General features: G+C 34.1%; 1 protein-coding gene across 4 annotated transcripts; it reads left to right on the top strand.

Annotated features, from left to right (window-relative positions):
* Positions 1–1,145: 1,145 nt before the first annotated feature.
* Positions 1,146–21,972, top strand: LOC135221075 (vesicle-associated membrane protein 7-like). 4 transcript variants are annotated; one of them, XM_064258846.1, is made up of 7 exons: positions 1,146–1,169; positions 3,468–3,676; positions 6,990–7,109; positions 7,718–7,826; positions 9,066–9,133; positions 13,758–13,850; positions 17,000–21,972. In XM_064258846.1, the coding sequence occupies exons 1-7, from the start codon at positions 1,163–1,165 to the stop codon at positions 17,066–17,068; spliced, it is 675 nt and encodes a 224-aa protein (XP_064114916.1). In that variant the 5' UTR covers positions 1,146–1,162; the 3' UTR covers positions 17,069–21,972. The 4 variants fall into 4 exon arrangements, with proteins under 4 accessions (XP_064114916.1, XP_064114917.1, XP_064114920.1 ...); XM_064258847.1 differs by lacking the exon at positions 1,146–1,169 and adding an exon at positions 1,275–1,481; XM_064258850.1 differs by lacking the exon at positions 1,146–1,169 and adding an exon at positions 1,584–1,608.
* Positions 21,973–22,771: the final 799 nt, after the last annotated feature.

The following is a 22,771-nucleotide window of genomic DNA, read 5'->3' on the forward strand; positions in this document are numbered from 1 at the left end:
CTATTTCTATCAGATTTATTGCGTTAGTACCATGCAGAATAGACTCAACTGTAGTACCTTTCGAAAATACTTTTCCTATCATTATTGTACTGTAGTTCTTCTCTATGACTGAACACTTTATTTGGAATATTATTAAAGTTGTAAATATATTCCTTCTATATGTGGTCTGATTCGCCTATAATATTATATTAAGATTTTACTTTTTCTTTATTTGGCCTTTCTTTTAATCCACACCTTTTCCCTGCTGCTGTTACAAAATTCATATTATGATCTGCATCGTCTATACTTTCTGCCATCACCAAAGCATCATCAGCAAAGACTATAAAGTTCCTATATTCACTCACTCATTTTGAAATCCTGTTCCTTCCTCGTTTATTTTTTGTTTTATTGTCAAATTAATGTTATTATCATAACCAGTGATTTTGATCTTGTGCATCATTACCTTATTTTTTTGCATGGTGAGGAATGACGATGACCTTAAAGGTATCCAAGAAACCCTTCTATTAAGTCTGTCTTAAAATTCAATGAGAAGAGCTAGGCCCAACAAATTCCTTGCTTGATATATTAGTTAAATAAAGAAGATAACTGGTACAGTATCTCAATCTACACCAACCACACCACGTAAAAAAATCATAAGGACTACCCAAATGCAACGGGAGATAACAATATTAAGTAATAGTTGCTTTTCCCTTCCTTTCACAGTCTCTCCCCAAGTGGTGGTAAACGTAAGAAAGATGTTTGATAGAAAAGAGGGGTATAAACATAACCTCTCACAATGCTTAATAAGATTAACAGAAAGTTGAACCATAGTACGAAACGATGAAATTTTTTAATAATGCCTCGTAAATAGGAGACTTTGCCTAGCCAATATTTGTCTTTCCTTCCAGCAGTATGACGTAGATCTTAAAAATAGTACGCATTTTGTAAACCATAACTCACTGAGAAAAGAATGAATAACAAAATCCTTTAAAGGGGAGATTTTGGATGCCACTGGTGACTGGAAGAACAGATAGGTGGGGGGGGGGGGGGTGAGTGGAAAGTTATTTAAATGCCCCGCCTCAAATGGACTTTAACTATTTGCTGAGCTCTTCTTCCAAGTGACCAATGACTGCCGACGCATGTGACTATGTAGACCAACAATGTTGCTTTCCTCGCCTTGATTATGAGAAGTGAGAGTAATTGTATAGTAATATCTATTCGAGATTATGAAATTCCAATTTTATACCAATAATAATAATGTTAATATGAGTAGTGTAACTTTATATACTCAGTAAAGGCAAGTGAACAAAACGAAAATACAAAGTGGAAGCCAAGGCCGAGGCGTAGCGTTCAAAGTACGCAATAAAACATTATGATGACTTCATGAAGTAAACAAAAGACCCAGCTGAACGTCATATGTTGTGTTGTGCGAACTTAGTTTATAATATATCATAAGTGTAGTTTTCTGTAGGTCAAGACACTGTGATTATTAAATTGAGAAGGTAATTATCTACAGGGTTAATTGATTTTGCTGGTGATTAACGTCATTAGTTAAGGAAATGGTCTAGTCTAGTAAGTAGTTTACAGACCATGGTCTTCGTAGGCTTGGAAGGACAAGGTCACTTGCAGGTGTTTATCGAAGTTTATCGTGACTTAATCTAGGCTAGTTGATTAATGCATAGGTAGCTTGGATAAGGTAATAGCAAAATATATAAATTCAATTCGAACTGTGAGTTAAATAAGTCTTAAGTAATAGACTCTCAGAGAATGAACACATTTGCAATAGGTAGGACGCTGCTTTCCCCATAATTAACTAGGTAGTAGGTACCTAGATTGAATGCGTTCTTAGGTATTTCATTTTTTTTAATTTGAACATATCCCTTTGAATATATTCTTCTGTGTGTACTGGTTTGTTTTTCTTGTTTTATATTTTGTCAATTTTACTTTATATTTGCTAGGAGGTAGGTAGGTACCTAGCCTAGTATAACCAGCAATTTCTCCCAGCTTCTATATTCAGTTTCTCGCCAGGTTCATGAATCAGTAGGTAGTAATGTATTTCAGACTTTAATGTTTTGTCAGAGCTCTGGCTGATAGCCTAGGGCTTACTATCAGAATGGTGAACCCTTCCTGCCTAACCTAAGTGACATAGGCTATATGATAGTAAATGAACTGGGATGCCTCCTAACATTACCTTTCCCTAACCTACCTAGTGGCACCTCTGGGCCATAGGTAGGCCCTATATGACAGGAGTGAGTTTTCCTTCCTCGTACCCCTTATCCTTACTTTACTCGGTACTCCATAAATAATGAAAGTGAAATAAAGAAATTCACCCTTATATACCATTGCACTCCAAGACCTAACTGTCCTCAGCATCCTGTGTGTTTCCTTAAGCATTGCATATACCTATAGCATATTTCCTACCTTATGGCTAGAAGCTGTAGGTAGAAGACACACATTTGTCCCTATCCCAGTAATTCTTTTTCGTTAAGAGAGGTATTTCTCAGTAGAATGTATTACAGATAGATTTGCTTTTCCATTGCTTTTGCATATAAAATTAATAAAGTTAATGTCCTAGCTAGTAGCAATTGTATACATAAGCTGTCATTATTAACCTGAATATATCAGGTGCTGAAAACTGGGGCAAGACAGAAAATATACATGAATAAACAGAAGGAAGTATTCTTTCAGTACATATGTACCTAAACACCATTACAGTATAATCTCTGAGGTTCAAATAGCTTCATGCAAATATTGTTTCTTGAAATTCTGACTTCAGCAGAAGTCATGCAATTTTTATTTCATGAGATTCTGATGTTGTCAGTTGAAGAAAATTAAAAAGGAAAGAAAAGAGACCAAAACTAGAATTATATTTTGAAAATTGTATTTACAGTGAGCTATTAAAGATAATTATTGGTAAGTTAATAAGTGGTAAACCAGAACTGTATTCTTACATGGAAATTTTAGATTCTCTAAGGAATCTCAAAGGGTTAATTAGAACAAATACCCCCGACTTCATTTATCCACTATTAATTATAGTTGATACTGAAAGTACATTGCTTTACTGTGTTTATTGATTTTCATTGTACACATTTGCAAACAAACACATTTTTACTATTGTATCTTAGTAAAAATGTGTTTCTTTGCAAATATGTACATTGAAATGCTCAAATGACTATTGTATCTTAGTAAAAATGTGTTTCTTTGCAAATATGTACATTGAAATGCTCAATCATTTGAGCATTTCAAATGAATTTTTACAGTACATAGATAAGTATCTCAAGATCGTTATTTGTGTGTTGTAAAAATTCAGTTGAAATGCTCAAATAATTGATGGCATAACTTGCTGGCATGTCTTGAATTGCTCAGATTCTTTGGCAAAGTGTCACCTCCTTTTTTTTTTTTTTTTTTTTTTTTTTTTTTTTATGTAGATGATATCTATTTACAACCATTGTATTTGCACTGTTGATTAAAGTTAATTCTTATTACAGACATGCCTCTCTTGTATACTGTGATTTCCCGTGGTACAACGGTGCTGTCCCGCTATGCAACTTGTGCTGGAAACTTTGCAGAAGTTACGGAACAAATTTTAGCAAAGATTCAGCCTGGAGAAACTGGTCGACTAACTTATTCTCATGCATCTTACTTATTTCATTATGTTGCCCAGGATGGAATCATCTACCTTTGCATCACAGATGATGTAAGTAGCATGTATAAAGTAATAAAGATATGATTAATAAATTAATAGGTTTGGCTTTGGTCACTTTCCGTTATGTATTTCTATTTTTTATAAATTGCATCTTAAGATATTTATATAAGTAGCTTACCAATCAAGTACATAGCTGATATTTCTTAACTTGTGGGCAACTAAAAATTGAAATTCATGGTAGTGCTTCTGTTGTTTTTGTGTAGAAGACAATGCCCAGCCCACTTTCAGGGAAAAATGGGTACAACACAGCTGAAGAGCTCAGTTCGTTCCTGCCAATCAACGACTGAGCTTCAGCCATTCTAAGCAGCTTTACAGTAGTACCTCGAGATACGAAAGGCTCAACTTACGAAAAATCCAAGTTACGAAAGCAAAGACGAAAAATTTTACTGCTCTACATACGAAAAGTTTTCAAGATACGAAAGGTTTCTGAAAGTCTGAGATTCGCCCCATAACAATTTTGAAACTCGCACCGCACGCCGCCATCTTAGTTATAGTAGACTCGCCACCATCCTCCTGCTCTCCCATTGGTTTCTGATGCTAGCCAAGCCATGAGATCCTTCTCTCTAATTGGACAGCATCCCTCCCATCATGCATCTTCTATACATACGTACTACATGTTGGCGTGCTTTACCTCGGCCACTTCGCACCCGAAACTTTACCGTACGCAATCGGCATTCGTTCGCTCCAACGATTTCGTTTAGTAACGTAAATTCATTAGTGATTTCGTTGCAGTACGTACATATTATGGTGTTGTGCTACATTATCGTGTTGTGAGAACGTAACTTAATTACGTACAGTACATAGAGTCATGGGTCCCAAGAAAGTTGCTGAAGTTCACAGAAAGAAGAGAATGCTTTCTATGGAGACAAAAATGGAGATAATAAAAAAGTATGAAGCTGGCTTGCGGTTGAGTGTGATCGCTAAGGAATACGGCCGAAATCCGTCGACGATAGGCACCATCCTTAAGCAGAAGGAAGCCATCAAAGCAGCTACACCTTCCAAGGGCGTCACTATTTTGTCCAACAAGAGGAGCCATGTGCATAATGAAATGGAAAGGCTGCTTCTTGTATGGATCGAGGACAAAGAAATCGATGGCGATACGATAACCAAGACGGCAATCTGCCAAAAGGCCAGCGCTATTTTCGGCGATTTGATTGCCCAAGCCAAAGACGACGGCGGAGAGGGGACATCAACGGCAACCCCAGAGTTCAAGGCTTCTCATGGGTGGTTCGAAAAATTCCGTAAACGGACTGGCATCCATTCGGTGGTGAAGAAATTGAAATTACGTAAACTATAAAAAGTAAAACGAAATGTAAAAATAAAAAAAAGACAAAATAAATTTTATTTTAAGTTTTTTGTAAAGTTAAGTGTTACAGTTTTGTTAATGTGTTTTGTAAAGTTTAGTTTGTTTTTCTGACATTTTTTTATGTGCTTCGTAAAGTTAAGTGTATACGTATCTGCCGTTTGTCCTCCTCCTCCTCCTCTGCCGCCACTTTCGGAGATAGCCTCACTCGAAAGGTAAGCTTCGACATTTTACGTTACAGTAATAATATTTCTTGTACACTAATATACACTTTATTTACAGGTTTGGATATTTATTCTTAATTTAGGTATTGAATGGTCCAAATTGTTGTAGTATTTCATTGTTTATAGGTCAATTTAGCTTTATTATGAAATTTAATGGGGTGTTTTCGGAGGGCTTGGAACGGATTAGGCATTTTACATGTAAAATGTGTTCCAAGATACGAAAAACTCATTATACGAAGGCCGCCTCGGAACGTATTAATTTCGTATCTCAAGGTACTACTGTACTTTGAAATTGATCACTGGTTGGTTCTTTGGTGTCTCCATTTGGTGATGTACTCTTGGCTTCTTTTTTGGTAGCCTTCATGCTATTTTAGATAGTTCATGTTTATTTTGATCTTCTTGGTTATTGACTCACTGATTATGTCTGACACTAGCGGTGCTAGTAGTATTAGGCTTTTCATCCTGACCAAAGTGTCATATGACTTCCATACAATCTATATATATATAATATATATATATATATATATATATATATATATATATATATATATATATATATATATATATATATATATATATATATATATATATATATACATACATACTTACCAAGTAATTATGGAATCAGAGCCCTCCCTCCTTCCCTCTTATGGTCATAGGGTGTAAATAATTGAACTTTTCAGCTGTGTTGTACCCATCCTTCTGTGAAAGTGGGTTGGGCATTTTCTCCTACACAAAAAATAGTAAAACCACTACTGTGAATTTCAATTTTTAGCTACTGTGCAATTTAGAAACATCAGCTATGTAATTACTTAGTGATCACTATATATATATATATATATATATATATATATATATATATATATATATATATATATATATATATATATAATATCTATATATATATATATATATATATCTATATATAATATATCTATATATATATATATAGTATATATAATAGTATATATATATATATATATATATATATATAATTATATATATATATATATATATATATATATATATATATATATATATATATATATATATATATATATATATCTTTCATTATAAAAAAGTTGTTTTTTTTTTTTGTAGTTATATGTTGTTTCTGTCAAGAATAGGCATAACTGTGAATCATGAGTCCCTGCTAATACATTACAGACTTTTCTAAGGGGATTGATATGAGAAAGTAGGCTGTAGTTTAGGCCAACATATGATTTCAATTTATGTATTCAGATTATGGTGAAACATACTGCTTAGGCGGACAAATGCAGTAATGACAAAAACGTTAAATAAGAGGAAAAAACTTAAATTTTCAATTAACAGTGGTGTAGTTTAAAGGACCATGACTGGAACTTTGGTTTGAAGTAATATCTAGGAACGGTTGGAAATTTCAGCATTACTAAAAGGTGAAACTGAAATAGTTCAAGTACTGGTATGAAAGAGTGGGGAGGGGGAAGAATGATGAAAATAGTGGGATAGAGAAAGTAGATTAGCATTGTTATACAAGGCAAGATAGTATTTAGAAAATAGAGGATTAAAAAAAGGGTGTCAAGGAAGAATCTCAAGAGGAATGAAGATCGTTTGAATTATAGTGTATAAGGGAATTCTCAAGGTAGATTGGGGGTAAAGTGTGTCATAGTCCATCCTGATGGTTGAATATTAGTACTAAAAGAAATTCTTAGTTTGTCTTAGCAATACAATGAACTAAGTGTTTGAGGATTTGTGTAAAAATAATGGTGAATATTCCTAATAGCTGAATTATTTTCAGGAGTTCGAAAGACAAAGAGCATTCTTATACCTAGAAGACATTAAATTACGATTTGAAGCTACATATGGTGCTCGGGCTCATACTGCTCTTCCATATGCGATGAACAGCGAGTTTGCTCAGGTAAGATATTTAGTAGGCTAATACTCATAAACATAAAGTAATTCATTAAAAACTTTTTATGCTTATATAATGACCAAATTTTGTAATGTACTCATGGATACTGTTAATTCTGCAACTTGTTAGCTGATAAGTTATTTCTAGTAGTATATATTATTACCTGTGGCAATATTCTAGGCACTGAATCCATCCCATCTAAGTAGCTACTTACGATGTTGTAAAGTAATGGATATATCTTTAAACAAATTTAATTTTGGAATAATTACCCCTACTAATTGCAGTTGGCTTAGACCACGCGGATAATGACTTGTAATAACATCGTGAATTCTAAGGGAAATGGATGAATACTAAAAAAAGAAAATGGAGTTCAGATTCACCTTCCTTTAGGACTTGTCTAGAGATTAGTTGTGCTGCAGATTAGAGTTCAATCAAAAAGTAATGAATTTTTATGTGAAACATTAAATTTATATATAAAAAATTATTATTTAGCTTTGATGGTTGGCTAATTCAGTTTCATAATCTCAAAGCATTGATTTATTTTTTATATTTTATTCACTTTCATCATATTTTTATCATGCTCTTCATAATTTATCTTATTTTTTTTTTTATAGGTTCTAGCAACTCAGATGAAACATTTCACAGAGTCAAGGGACATTGACAAAGTTTCAAGACTACAAGGAGAAGTTAGTGATGTGAAAGACATTTTAGTTAAGAATATCGGTAAGTCCACTTCCACATACAGTAATATGAATTGTGATTAGAGTAGACAGAGTGGGACAGTCCTATATTTCTTTTCATATATTAAATTTATTTTGTTACAGGTTCAAGTATAGTTTGCCAGAGTTATAGTTTAAGTAACAAATGCTGTCATTCATGTTACAGAATTCTAGAATTATCTTATGTGTAATAAAATCACATTTACTTGTTGTATTATACATGCTTCAGAACCAAGGACGTCTGTTTAATGAAATGTGCATAGTCATCATAGAAATTAAAACTGTGTATATGTATGGGCACTTGTCTTCTGACATATCTGAGTGTTGTTTGGGCTCATCATCATAGTCCATTGCCATTTGACTAGAAAGGTCTCTGAAATTGTGCCACTCATGTCTATCCCTTCTTTTGTTTCCCATGAATCTCCACTCCTCTCCAGCCTAAGTTCTCATAGCTTTGTCCAAGTAGGTCTAGGTTTTCAACTATTCCAGTCCCCACACAAGCCCAGTTGTCACTGTCATATACTGCTACTATGCTTTTAGGGATTGTGTGAAGGACATGTCCAAGCTATCTACGTCTCCCTTTCGTCATTATGTTATCCATATGTGCAACTTCCATAGTTTCCCTTATGGTATCATTTCTCATTCTTTCCTGCTGTCTGAATCCTAATAATGTTCTTAAAGGTTTATTTTATTTAGTTTTTCATTAATTTTCAACTCAAGGGAGCCCACACTTGATATCGTTGTACATAAATATTTTGAAGATTCAGCCTAATAAATCCTTTCTCCACTTCATGTCATTTCATTTGCTTTGTTTATACACTCTTCAATATTTCTGTTGTTCTTAAATTTATTTTGAGTTTCATAAGTAGATATGTAACACTTGCTATGAGCCAAGCTTTATTAGTAGTGTGTCAGCTTTTTGTCATTAATCCAATCTGTTACATATAAATGACTCTAATTATTGATTTTATTCAGCACACATTCTCTCTTGGCTTCCTGGTTGATGTGCATCCTTGCAATGCAAATAATATGATATGGGCATCCTCTTCATGGAGTTCTCTCACTTATCTTGAATTCCTACATTCTTCATTGCATTTAGCAATTCATCTCGTCATGTACCGTCTTTTACAGGACACTAGTAATAGATTTATATATATTATATAATATATATGTAGCATGAAAAGTATTTAATATATTTTTATTATAAACTTTTGCTTTAACCAATATGTTATGATTTTTACAGAAAGTTTGGCAGCTAGAGGGGAGCGATTGGAATTATTAATCAACAAAACCGAAAACTTGAACACTTCTGTGAGTATTTTTTTTATACATATTGTAGAGAAAGCAGTATTGATGATAGTATGGTATATTTTTTTCATCTAATATTATTAAGTATTTGTAAGTTTTGTGTTTTGAAGATAAAAGGTATGCTATTCTTTGAGAACATTTTACAGATATACAGAGCATGTCAAAGGTACACCATAGTGATTGATGCCATACACCTAGTTACACTTTTTTGTTTCAAATCAAAAGTTACAGTTTCAATCTGTTCATGCTTGATGGAACCCCCATTGTACTTTTATGGGGGCAAGGATTCTCAGGTGTTAGTGCTCAATGTGATGACCAGTACTTTACAAGATTGCTTTTTGTGTGAAGAGTTGAATGTTGTTTGGCCAGTTAGTGATTACCATGATTTTGAGTAAAATAACCATTCTGATTGTGCTTCAGTTTCATCTTGCTGATTTCTGTGACTGCTTGTGCAACCCTGACTTTGTACAGTATTTCTCAGTGATTACAAACATATTGCTCAGTGGAAGTTATTACTTTTGTGGCTATGCCATATGTAGTTTTGGGACTTGTGTTGTGTTCTTGTTTTGTGATCTTATTCTGGTGGTGCCTCTGCCTACCAAGAGGGTAAGGAATAAGACTTTAGACCAAGCTTCAGATCCTGGACAAGTTTCAGAAAAGTTGGTTCTTTTGCATCTGTTTGCCAAAGTATAACTAATGAAGACAGTGTTGTAAAACACTGATAAATCAGCAGACAAACTGAGGGTCTACTCGCAAGAAACAAGCCAGAAAAGTAGCCAAAGGGTGGAGTGGGAGAGTGTGTCTCAGCTCAAGTGTGAAGAGTTTGATTTGAGCCCCTTTTTATGGTGCTGTCAACAATTTTGGATGGATATGCTGGTTCATAGTAGTGAAAAGAAGATGGCTGCTGAAAAGTCTGCACACTTGCAAGGCTGAAATTATTTCATGGCTTTTGAAAGTTCTCTTCCAGTTCAAATTTTGATGTGGTCCTACTAATTGTAAGATTCAAAGATTCATAGTAGATATAATCATCTTTAAGGCATGTCCATCTCCGAGAGAAGAAGCTTTTGTAGTATTCCTGCAAAATACAAATACAGTAGAGACTTGGACCTCGATCGTATTAGAACTCGAAATAATCTGATTCCAATGGAAAATTTTGAGTAAATGTTGCATCTGAGATCAAACAAAAATCGGGAAACAAAATTGGTTCGGTCAGTCGCCGCTAATAGGCGTTGTTCCCAAGCTCATTTGGTGAGGAAAACGGTAAGAACCACAGTTGAACTCAAGATTATTGATAATTATAATGTAAGAGGCATTCTGTGAGAACCATAAAATCCTGTGAGATTTTTAATGATAGGCTAACCCTTGAAGTGTCAGTAGTTGTATCAATAGTTGGCTACAGTCACAACTATTGACAAACTATCGACACTGTACAGAAAACATTTGTAACCTAATAATGGTAAAAACTGTAAGTAATTCAAGTGAATCACTAGTGATACAACTTTTGATACTGTAAACAAAACAACTAATTACAGAAATTACTGTAGATAATGACCATAATTAGACATTAGGATGAGCAAGTTCTCACTTTGTTACAGGAGTAGGAGCTCTATCCATAGTTCTAAAAACCAAAATGGTTATATAAGCCTAAACAGATGTTTTTTGGAGAGAATGATAATTTGAAGAAATTAGACGTATTTTACAGAATATAAGCATTGTACTGTATGCCATTTGCATTCTATATTGTTTACATTCTCAAAATTTCGGCTGATCGAGCTATCGATATCTTCATTGCCATTACACTTGGCTGGTGGAAGATATATAATATAGATAGTTTCTAGTAAATTAACAAAGTTGGGTTTAAAAGTGGCACAATACTATACTTAATTGTATAAGCGTTAAGTTTGAACATCAATTTTGCCTGCTCCTTTTTTTTTTCTTCTTTTTATAGTGACGGCAAATGATGTCGGTAATCAACCGTTTCTCGATTTGGTTGCTTATTTCTGTACTGCAGGTTTACAATCGCTTCATGCATAATTTAAAAAATCCAGGAATGAGAGAGAGAGAGAGAGAGAGAGAGAGAGAGAGAGAGAGAGAGAGAGAGAGAGAGAGAGAGAGAGAGAGAGCTCTGTTGCCTGGGTTAGGTTGTTACACTGACACATATCCATTAGCCAAAGTCGATAATATTTGTATTGAGAATAATGATCATTTTAATAAAACCCTTGTTTTACTGTATCTATCGTATTGCATGTATTATTGCCATATTATCGAATTACAATACGAACAGAGTGATCTGCCATTTGCATTCTGGTTTTGTTTACGTTCTTAAAATATCAGCTGATTTCATTTTACCGACATTATCACTGTCTTTTGAAGCCGAATGGAACTTAATTTATGAAAGAAAGCTGGGTTTAAGAATTGCATTTACTTTATTTATAAATGTACGTAGTATATTTAATAATGTGCTACATGTATGTTTTTTGTCAGTTTCAGACAGTACTTTTGCCTGCCAAAACATTTTGCAGTTTGTTGATTATTCATAATTGCCAGATGTGCGTGACTTATGAAAATTACGATGCTCATAATTCGTAGTTGTTCATGCACGAGCAAACCTTAATTCTCAACAATATGATAATTTCTAGCACCTAGCTGGATCCGGTGAAATTGCAGATGAAAGCAAGGAATCTCGTGAGATCTGGCGACGTGTCATTTCCCAGTCGTGCTGGACTTTGAACCTTGTTGTTTACTATGGGGTAATATTTTCTTGGTAGTATTTTATAGTCAAATTACATAAAGGGTTTTGCGATATCAATAGCTCCCCTGTTATCCTTAATATCAAGATTTTTCCAACTTTAAAGGAATACATTTATGACGATCTACTTCCAATGGGTATTACTCCATTGATAATGATGTCACATTATAAAGCACAAAGCGCCTATGAAAAGTGCTCCTATTTTACAAGGATATTTTATGAGAAAAAATTTATTATCATAACATGTACTGGGAGATATTTTAAAGTTATTTTGTATACAGTAGTCCAGTAGACTGTATGATGGTTTGTTTACATCTGTTTACGGCTGCTCATGGCCACTAGCAAGCAACTTAACTTAGGGAATTTTTCTAAAGTTTATGATAACAGACATAATTTGTCTTATTTTTAATATTTTATTGATTTCCTGTAAGAATACCTCTTACAGTACATACTACATACCTAGCCTAGCCTATGGCGCTCAGTCAACCATTGTATTATGGCTGAATTGGGCGTATGTAGGGCAGTTATTTTATGACAGTACTATATATTTAAAAATAAAAAAAGTGCATTGAATGGTATGTTATTTAACAATTAACTTATTTAATTGTAATTTATGTGTATTTATGGGTAATATTTTATATTAAGAGGCAAAGTTAGGGTAATAACTGGTGGTCAAGAATGGATTAATCCATTTTCAGTTATTTCTTATGGGAAAAATTAATTCAGATCTTGACAAAATTGCATCGAGGTCCGGGGCTCTGCTGTATGCATATCTCATCCACTGAGAAACATGTTTTAGCATTGTTCATAATCCTTGAAGATGGAACATTAAGAAGTGTCTTAGATGTACACCATGAGCAATATCTGACAGCATTAATAATATCTCAAACTTCAAATATCATCAATGAAATAAACAATCTCTACTATTAGTAGTCGGTTAAGAGTTATGTGGAGATATTGAGAATTTATATATCAGCATCATCTTTATTGCTTTTATGCTAATAACTGTCATTTTCCATCATATCCTGATGAAATAGCTTGTAGCTATTAGTGAGAATAAAAAAAAATACCATACAGATTATTTATATTTTTATTCATAGCAGATATACATACCATATATGTACTATAATTGAGCTGATGAGTATAGATGTCAGTAAAGGTGGAAGTACACTGCCTAGCTTAGCCTACTATGGGCTATGCTTGTTTTTAGCTGTCAAATTCCCCAGAGGGTCTGTGTAATGTTTGACTCCACAATTCAGAACTTTATATCATTCACAAAGTAAAATTAGTAGAATTTTTACTGATTAAAGGAAGATAATTTATTTCTGATGGATGGAATTTTGTGTAGATAAGGTGTTTTTATTCAAAATTTTCAGCCATGATCAAGCACCATCCTCAGTTCCATCTTGTTCATATGAGAAAGACTGCTGTACCATCCTTCTTGAGGCTGCTTGTAAGCAAATGGGGTCATTCTAAGGTTTTTGAATATTTTTCATTCAACATTGGCCTTATTATGTTGAATGAAGCAAAGAAATAAACATAAGAGCATTCCTAGGGTGCAAAATATCATCTTTCCAGATGAAGGAAAAAAAAAAGGAAAATAAAACTTTAAATGGAAATATTCCTCATGTAAACTATGGGTTGAAGAGAACATTTGAAGGCTAACTCTTTTAAACCCTGCATGCACATCACTCTAGATCAAAGTGTCATGCTTAACAAAGGGGTGGGAGTTCTCAGATCTTACCTGAGAGGAACCTCATCCAATAGGGTGGCAGACTTATTCTTTTACTAAATATTTGTAGGTTTACCAGTAGTTATAAGGCAAGGGAGGTATACAGAGCAACATATACTTTTTCTTAATTTAACACTTCTTTGCAGGCTGTGACCTTCAAAACTACAAGTCGAAACTTAGCTAGGAGCCTGTGGTGGAAGAATGTTCGTGTCATACTCTTCATTATCTTTGGTGCAGGGGTAAGGAAATATTTATGTGATAATGATGTCATTCTTTACCTTACATATTACAATTTTTTTATCGGTAGCATGTGCAGCCCAGTTTCAAATTCAAACAAGAATTTTCATATTTCAGAAGGCTTTTTAAAGCAAATTTAAATTTGTTTTGGCGCTTATAACCCATCACTTTATAAATGCCTTCAGGTGCATCAGTTCCCATTTCCAGTCAATGTCAAAATAAGAAAAAGAATCCAGCTTGGACACATGTGGATCCAGGTTCCCAGGGCATGTTAGTTGCAGGACATATTCATTTTGTTTGTGTCTGCTGGTCTGCACTGATTTGTTGACTGTTCCTCAGAATTTCAACTGTTCTTTTGTATTTCTGGAACCTCTGTAATTTCCTTTATTGTATTATTTCTCACTATCCTGCCATCATGACTTAAAGGGGTAAGGGATATGACTTGGACATTTCCTTTGCAGCACCCAAGGGTTAACTGCATGTGGTAATGTTAGCTTGGCTCCTGTGAACGCCAGAAGAATTAGCAAGCTCATACCTACCTGGATGAGAATTATGAGATAGGCGAATGGAGATATGTGGAAGATAAAGCACACATGAGAGTCAGAATTTCTTAGAAGCCCTTTGTATTGCACAACGTCAGATGATGATGCCCATGATGAGTTGAAACTTGAATGGTCATGAAAAGAAAGGATGATGCATAATTAATTTCAATAGGCAGACTTAATCAGCCCAAGATATTTGGTTTGCTGTGAAGTTTTGGTTTGTTTCAGAGTTGAATTAACAGTAATGACAGGAGAATGAACTTCTGTAAACACACGGGGAAAAAAGGATTGAGTAAGAAATATTATGACCACAGGATAGTAATTAACATCTCGGTAAACAGTGGAGATCCATAAGATTAAACTTCACATGAAAGGAAAGCAATGGTTTTAGTATTACTTCCAGTGTTTAATTTAAATGTTCCACACTTCACAAGCGATAAACCAAATGCCTGTAAATCAGTCCCTTCTCGATTAAATGTTCAAATTCCCAATTAATTCGTTATACTTCAAACTGTCACAAATACGTACTCATAATCCTTAAGCTATGAGTATGCACTCACTATTGCTTGAATTATTTTTGCAGTTGTAGGCCAGAAGGTCTAGATCAGTATTCCATTGAGAACAACTGTAAAGAGTGGATAACAATTTGTATTCTTTGGTCTACTAACAGGTTATCATTCAAGATAAATATTTTATAAAGAACATTTTGAGTGGCTTTAAATAATCAAACAAATTGTTCATAATAATCAACAACATAAAACAAGGTGAGCCCTAAATGTCCCACTGTCGCACGTTTCTGTGAAACATTTGAATGTTTCCAGTCACTTTGTGCCACTGCAACAAACTTGGGAACCTGCATTCTTGTCACATTTATAGTACAGGATATACTAATCCTCACCTATCTATTTAATGAATATTTATATGTAATGGAATAGATTCTTATAATAAAATGCATAATTCTATGTTGAGACAATTTTTCATGAAAAAGCTAACTGCTTTTTAGTTACTCTACTTATGTCAGCGCCTTAGTGGCGTGGTTGGTATGGTCTTCACCTGCCACCTCAGTGGCCACGAGTTCAATTTTCGACCATTTCACTGAGGTGTGAGAGACGTGTATGTCTAGCGATAAAAGTTCACTCTCGACGTGGTTCGGAAGTCATGTAAAGCCGTTGGTCCCGTTGCTGAATAACCACTGGTTCCATGCAACGTAAAAACACCATACAAACAAGCAAACAAAACTTTACTTATGTCTTATTTTCAGAAAGTAATCCATGAAATCTGGCATGTTAAGGCTGTTATGACTTAATGACACTTGTCTTTTTGTATGCATGAAGTTGGCACTTGTGTGGGCTTAGTACTTTGAATTAATGTAGTACTGTATTTGGTTAGGTGACAACAACAGAACTGGCTTTTTCCAGGTTCTGCCATATGGAAAGCTTACAGTCATGGAAGTCGTCTTGAATACCGTTGTTTCTTTGGTTCTGCTTTTGATTATAAATATGTTATCTGTATGTAGAAACTCAGTGGTATCTCACATTTTTTTTACTTGTATTCTTAGCTTGTGTTTACCAATATTTTTGCAGTGGATAGTCAGTACAAATATATTGGACATTTTGAATGAAAGCCAACTTGGGATGTTAAACATATTAAAGTCTTGAAGCCCTACCCTTGATCTAGGGTACCACATGGGTGAATGCCAGGAAATGTTACATAGGTTATGATAGCAGTGCCATACTTGTGGATATCAGAAAATGTTTTTTATGATAGTGTCATATTCATCAGAGTACTAGATTGGGATCCAAATTTCTTTCCATTAAAGCTGAGTAATTGTTGTGCAAAACATAGTTTGGTGACTTACTTGTTTAACTATTAAAATATGTATGTATGCATAAACTTGTGATTAATGTGATATGTACATATATGTAAATTTGTGGTTAATTTCAATTCAAATGTTGCAAATTGGAATATGAAGTGTTAGGGTTTGAGTTGGTGTGTTAGAAGAATGATAGAAGAATAAAGGCAGACTTAGTATGGAATACTGATGTAAGTTATAGTTATGATAAGAACACTAAATCCGTAGTCTTAACTTTGCATTATTCAGTAAACATCTTTTTCTGTTGTACATTTTGGAGCTAGATTTCTTAAGTTCGTTTCTGTAAACTGACCTCATTTCTGTTTTTGGACGAATACTGTATATTTTAAACCTATTCTCTGTTTTTTTCCATCTGTCCATCCACCTGTGGTGTTTGCGTATGGTAACACTGCGTCCCGGGCTTTAGATAGTTACATGCAACAATGATAATAATATCCTATTTCAAATATTAACAGTGTAATTAGCATATACTATTAATTTATTAAAACACTTTTCAGTTGCAAATGTACACCCAGATATCCTTTTAATTACCTAAAACTTACACATAGCGTAATTATTTAAAGCCCGGGACGCAGTGTTACCATGCGAAAACACCACAGGCGGATGGACGGATGGAAAAAAACAGAGTATAGAAGTCTATACAGTGCAATTTTGTTAGTTAAAACACATTTCAGTAATTAGCTGTTTTATGCAAGGCTTTTGGGCCATTTTAAAATGAAATCTTCCTTTTTTACAGGCAAGCATCTATATTATTGGAGCCATGATCTGTGGATTAACATGGCAACACTGTCCAGGAGGAAACTAAAGGTATATTTGACTCATAGACAATGTCTTCATTCACAAAATGGCATTCTCCCCTCCAAACTTCCTTAATAGTGAAAATTCTAAATAGAAATAAAAAAGAAGTCAGTATTTAAAGTGTAAAAAGCAATATGCTGTATAAGAGTTCTTCAGTATTTTCAAAATACTGTAGTAGTAGTCATATAATGGTAATGGTTCATTGTAGGGAAAAGATTGCTTTAATGTTTTATATCTTTTTGTGCTATGTTAACTCTGTAATTGTAATGTTTCTTTAAATGTACGTAGTTTCTGAAAGTGTGAGTTTTCTTGAAATATAGTTTCAGGTATTCATCATATCACCAGTGTAACTGTAAAATTCCTTGTTAATTTGTTCGTTTTCTCCCATGTAAAAAAAATTAATATAGTGTGCCTTATGTGGGCCACTGTGGGCAGTATACTACAGGTGTTTTCAAGCATAGTTTTGGCCTCTTTTGTGTTACTCTGCTTATTATGTTTTATTAATTCATTTGTTCTTTTCCTAAATAGCTTTATTAAGGAGAGTTCTTTTGAGCCATCCACAAAAGTCAAGAGACTATTATTGATGTGGTTAAATATAGTTATATATGATTTATAATTTCTTTACGATTACATTATATAAGTAAAAGACAATCCATTTCCTTGGGGCCAAACCATTGCTATGAGGTAAACTGCTGAATAACCCAATAGCCTCCCTCTCATTCCCTCTTGCTTTATGGGTCAACCACAAGGAATCTTTACTGTTAATGTTTTAGACATTGTATTTATATTTCTACTTGTAAATTTTCATATTACAATACCACTAGTTTCTCATTGTCTCTGAAGATAGGATTTTTTGTACCAAATTCCTGCTGAACAGGTACAGAAAGAGTATAATAATTCCTGTTTTATAGATGCTTGGTATGACTAAATTGTTTTGTAACTCCTTGGTGCAAAAGAGTCGGAGAGATCACGTTTATTCTTATGTAAGCAAAAGAGGTGTTACTGTTCTCACATTTTCTACTGGAGGATGAGGCTGACAGTTGTTGAGTAAAAGAAAAACAAAAAAGTCAGCAGGAAGTCCCCACTTATACAGATATCCTTCACAGCTGGGATGGTGTATTGATAGAGCCAATACTAAATGGTTACTTTAGTCATCCTAGTGTCCCCTTGATCATCACACCACAGCAGTAGCTGTACATATTTAATTTCTCTCTGGTTCATAAATTTACCCACAGTGATTAGACAATCCTGAAAGCTTTGAATTCCAAAGAAATGAAGTTCTTTTTGCAAGGCCAAAGAAAAGGTTCCCCTCATTGACACCAAGTTCAGCCTGGTTTTCGTTTATGCTGTTGGTAGGACTCTTAAATCACAGTATTGTTCAAGAGGATCACTATTGGCTGATTGGGATTGGTCACTTATTTAAATTTTCATTGATTCAGGAAATAATTATGAGACATATAAAACTGGTTTTTTATGACATCTTATTAACGGGTACTTGAAAGTACCAAGCCATAAATTTAAAATTTTTACTTTTTCTTAATGAACAAAATCAGTAAATTAACCTTCCTTATGAAGATGTTTATTCTGTGTCTGAATTTTTGGCACAAGTAGAGGGAATTTTGAAACAAGCATTAAATAGTGTGCATGTATAAACTTTTATCATTAATTTGGAAATACCAGTGGCAACACCCAAGATAAATCATACTGTAAACTCATTTCATGCATGGCATTACTGTGAAGAAAGCGCTGGTTATAGGACTTCAAGCAGGTAACTGTATAATATTCACTTCATTATGACCCTTTCATCAAACAATGCTTGAAGCCTCCTGAATCAATGTACCACTCACCCAAGGTGGCTGTCTGGCAGAATGCTACCCATAAAGCATACTGGTCATTGCTGAAAGTTACTAGTCTGCAGAAGTTGGCTGAATAACTAGAATTTAACTTATTAATCCAGAGGAGTCAGATGCCAGGTTATTGGACTTATACTGAACTCCTTATTCAACATTTAATTGGCATCCTTTGGTAATGTACAAAATTTTGGCTTACACAAGAAAAGAAAGGGATGTTACTTTTACCAAAAGATTAATACCTGATGTTGTTATACCTAGATATTTACATGCTCATAAAAGTTTAATTATAATTTTTTATGCTATACTCCCTTGTTCCTCTGAGAGGGTGACTCCGGATGTGGTAAACCTTCTTAATTTCAGCAAGCCTTTTTGAGATTAGGTTTCCCACCGCAGCTAAGACCCACTCAAGTTTACCAACCTTCAGGTATCCAACCACGGGTCAGTAGGGCCGCAGTCACTTTTTCATGAAACAAGCCAAGCTATTTGGTAATAATGGATAGGAAGAAAACTAGAGGAGGTGAAAGGGAAAATCCCAATGTATTACTTACAAACAGTCTGGTGACATGAACTCCAGAGAGGTGTTCATACCACCAATGCACACCAAAAGATAGATTTGTCCTTTATGCCATCTTGCTAGTAATTTAAATTTACTATGCCACTTCATTCTGAAGTCCACTACAAGGAGTTACCTTTTATTTGGTTTTCAAGACCCAAAAATGCTATTTTTGTATACTTCTTTAAAAACTTCATACTTGTATTTGCAAGATGTTAAACATCAGTCCGTTGAATATCATGGTGACCAGTGTTTTTGTATCTTGTGACTGAGGCTATGATAAATTTATGTTGATATTTTAGAATGAAACGCTGACCTATATTGTAATTGCGTGTTTATGTATTTCCTTCATTTGTAGAAATTCTTGATCCTTATATGCTCTGGACATTCATAGTGATAATTTGCCTGTTCCTATTGCTAGTAATGAGTAGTCATTTAATCTGTAGTAATTTTTAACTTTTGTGACATCAAAGTAGTTTATAAAACTGGTTTTGAAGTTTCAGTGTTATATATATTGTAACATCAATCAGTGAAAAGATTTCTTATTAGTAATGGTAATGAAGACATAATGGTAATGAAGACATCATATTGTGCTTGGTAATTTGTATTATGTAAGAAAATTTATTTTTCATGTACATTTGTGTGTGATACCAAAAAGCCTTGTGGAAGGTTTTCCATTGCATGTAGGTAATGTGAGGTAATGTGTTTGAAAGTAATAAATTTCTTACTTTCTAACTGAAAATGTTATACAGTGTAGTTTTTTCTGTATATATGCTCTACATGGTGTCATGTGGTGTAATTTAAACAAAAACAGACTTAAAAGTTTAGAGTCCATGGTAAAATTAAACCTTATTTTTTTATAAATACATATACATTCATACATACACTTACACAAACACATGTGAGAGATGCATGCAAGATAAAAGTGAATTGATGAGTGTGGGTAAGGGTGAGTCTTCTTTGTAGGGGTATGGAGACGTCTCTTTGCCAAAGAAATTATCATCAACCATGGCTGTTCCACTGATAGCACAATGTCAGTAAAATGTAACGTACACTACCAGGAAATGTCCAGAACACAGTTAGTATTACCCCTTAACCAGCTGAACTTGGAATGATTGTCATAGTAGACAGGCACACTTGTCCAAGTAAGTTCTGTGACTCCTGCAAAGGATCATATATCTGGATGATAAAGATTCATCCACTGAGGTATCTCATTAGCCAACCATAAAACAGCACTAAGAAAAACACTAAAAAAATCTGCATGATTCCATCTCACAAGAAATCTTGTCACTGGGATGGAACTCATGAAACATGAGACTAACCTTGGCTGTCAGTCCCTAGTGGAATCCCTCTTGTGTCACGTCCTCATATTTGTTGAATGCTAAATCATCTATATTTTTCATGTTTTGTCTTTTGGCTCCCTTTGCCCTTTACCACTTTACTCATTCTTTCATGCCATTTTTTATGCAAAATCACTCTACCTTTACCTATAAACTTTCATGGCTAGCTTATTGGCCCCAGTCATAAAGAGTAGATGCTCCTCATATACTTACTCAATGTAAATGTTTATAACCCTCACCTATTTTTCATTTCATTGTCTCTTGGCATGCTGTCTTACTTTAGTATCAGACTCACGTGTCATATTTGCACCAACAGACACTGTAAATCCTTACTTACTGCCTTTTGGAAACATCCATTTTTACTATTACTTTCAGCCCAGCGACCAGCACATATAGGTCATTATCATCTTGAGAAGGGTTTCATAACTATAGACTGTATATATTGCTAATTATGTTTATGCATAAAGTAACTAAAATGCTAATGTGTTCAAGTTGGAAGTGAAAGGACTTTCATTTGAAATCTGTTTTTGCAGTGATAATTTTTATCTACTGAAGTGAAGCATCATAATGTTTTTATTGTGTATACTGTACACTTAAACTAGTAATATGCTTAATTGTGTGATTCTGATCTTGTTATTCTAGTTAGATTTGTTTAATCTTGAAATCAACTGTTGAAAAAAAATTTTGAATTTCCCTTTCTATACCTCTACCACTTTGTTTTTTTGCCATTATGTTTTTTTTTTGTTAGTCCAGTGTACAGTGCATGTTATTGGGTTTTTCAAAGTATATTTTGTTTTGATTCCAAATTCAGTAATGTTTCTAACCTTAGAAAGACAAGTACTTGTGACTAAGCTTTAATACTTTTGTGTTCCTTTATGTTATGAAATAGAGTAGTTGATATGTTTTGTATATTACAGTACATATTTTTTTTTCTCATTTCCATTCACTGCACAACAGAAAAGATATTTTTGGATCAGAGTACTTTGTGCAAATACAGTGTTTATTTTTCCAAACATTTACTGCAATGTGATATATAAAATTAAGAATGGATCTCTGAATGCCATAGTTATAGTATTATCCATATGTATTTAGAAATTCATGCTGGAAGTCCTTATTTAATAAACATGCTTTATTAAAAAGAATTTGATTTAAGCAACAATCTGAATGTTTGTTTTCTTCATTTCCCCATTGGTTTTTTGTTGACTGTCCAGCGCTGAATGGCAAGTCTTGGAGAAAAGTTCTTTTCTAACCGTATAATCAGGCTAAATAACATCTTCTATATCACTAGTAACATACCAATTATTCTCTGGAATGTTGCTGGGGTGTATTCAGTACCAAGTGGACTTTCAGGTGTTACAAATGCAGACATTTTAATGCTATCTCCATGCTCCAGATAAAGAACACTATGGTAATTTTCAAGTTCCACATTGGCTGAGTGCATTTTGCGCTTGGCACCAACCTGGTGGTCCGAAGTTCGATTCTCGGCTTGGCCAACGCGGAACCAGAGGAATTTATTTCTAGTGATAGAAATTCATTTCTCGATACAATGTGGTTCGGATCCCACAATAAGCTGTAGGCCCCGTTGCTAGGTAACCAGTTGGTTCCTAGTCACATAAAAATATCTAATCCTTTGGGCCAGCCCCAGGGGAGCTGTTTATCAGCTCAGTGGTCTGGTAAAACTCGGATATACTTATGGTAATTTTCATGAGGCTAATGTGCGCCTCTGAGCCTCTCGTGTCAGGACTACTCTAGAGTAAAACTTTGTCACCAGGTTCAAGGACTATGTAAGTCGTAAGATTCTAATTGCTTATTATTTTTATTGGTTTTGTGTTTGATGAATTCTCTTTTATTAATGCATGTTTAGTTCATTCAACCTGACTTCTTGAGTACTTTTTGCTTTGATTTGAAGTTATATGTTCAAGAATTTGTTTTATGATGACGAGGGTTATCAAGAATTCTTCCAC

Source organism: Macrobrachium nipponense, chromosome 2 (genome assembly GCF_015104395.2).
Source record: "Macrobrachium nipponense isolate FS-2020 chromosome 2, ASM1510439v2, whole genome shotgun sequence".
Classification (NCBI taxonomy): Eukaryota; Metazoa; Arthropoda; class Malacostraca; order Decapoda; family Palaemonidae; genus Macrobrachium; species Macrobrachium nipponense.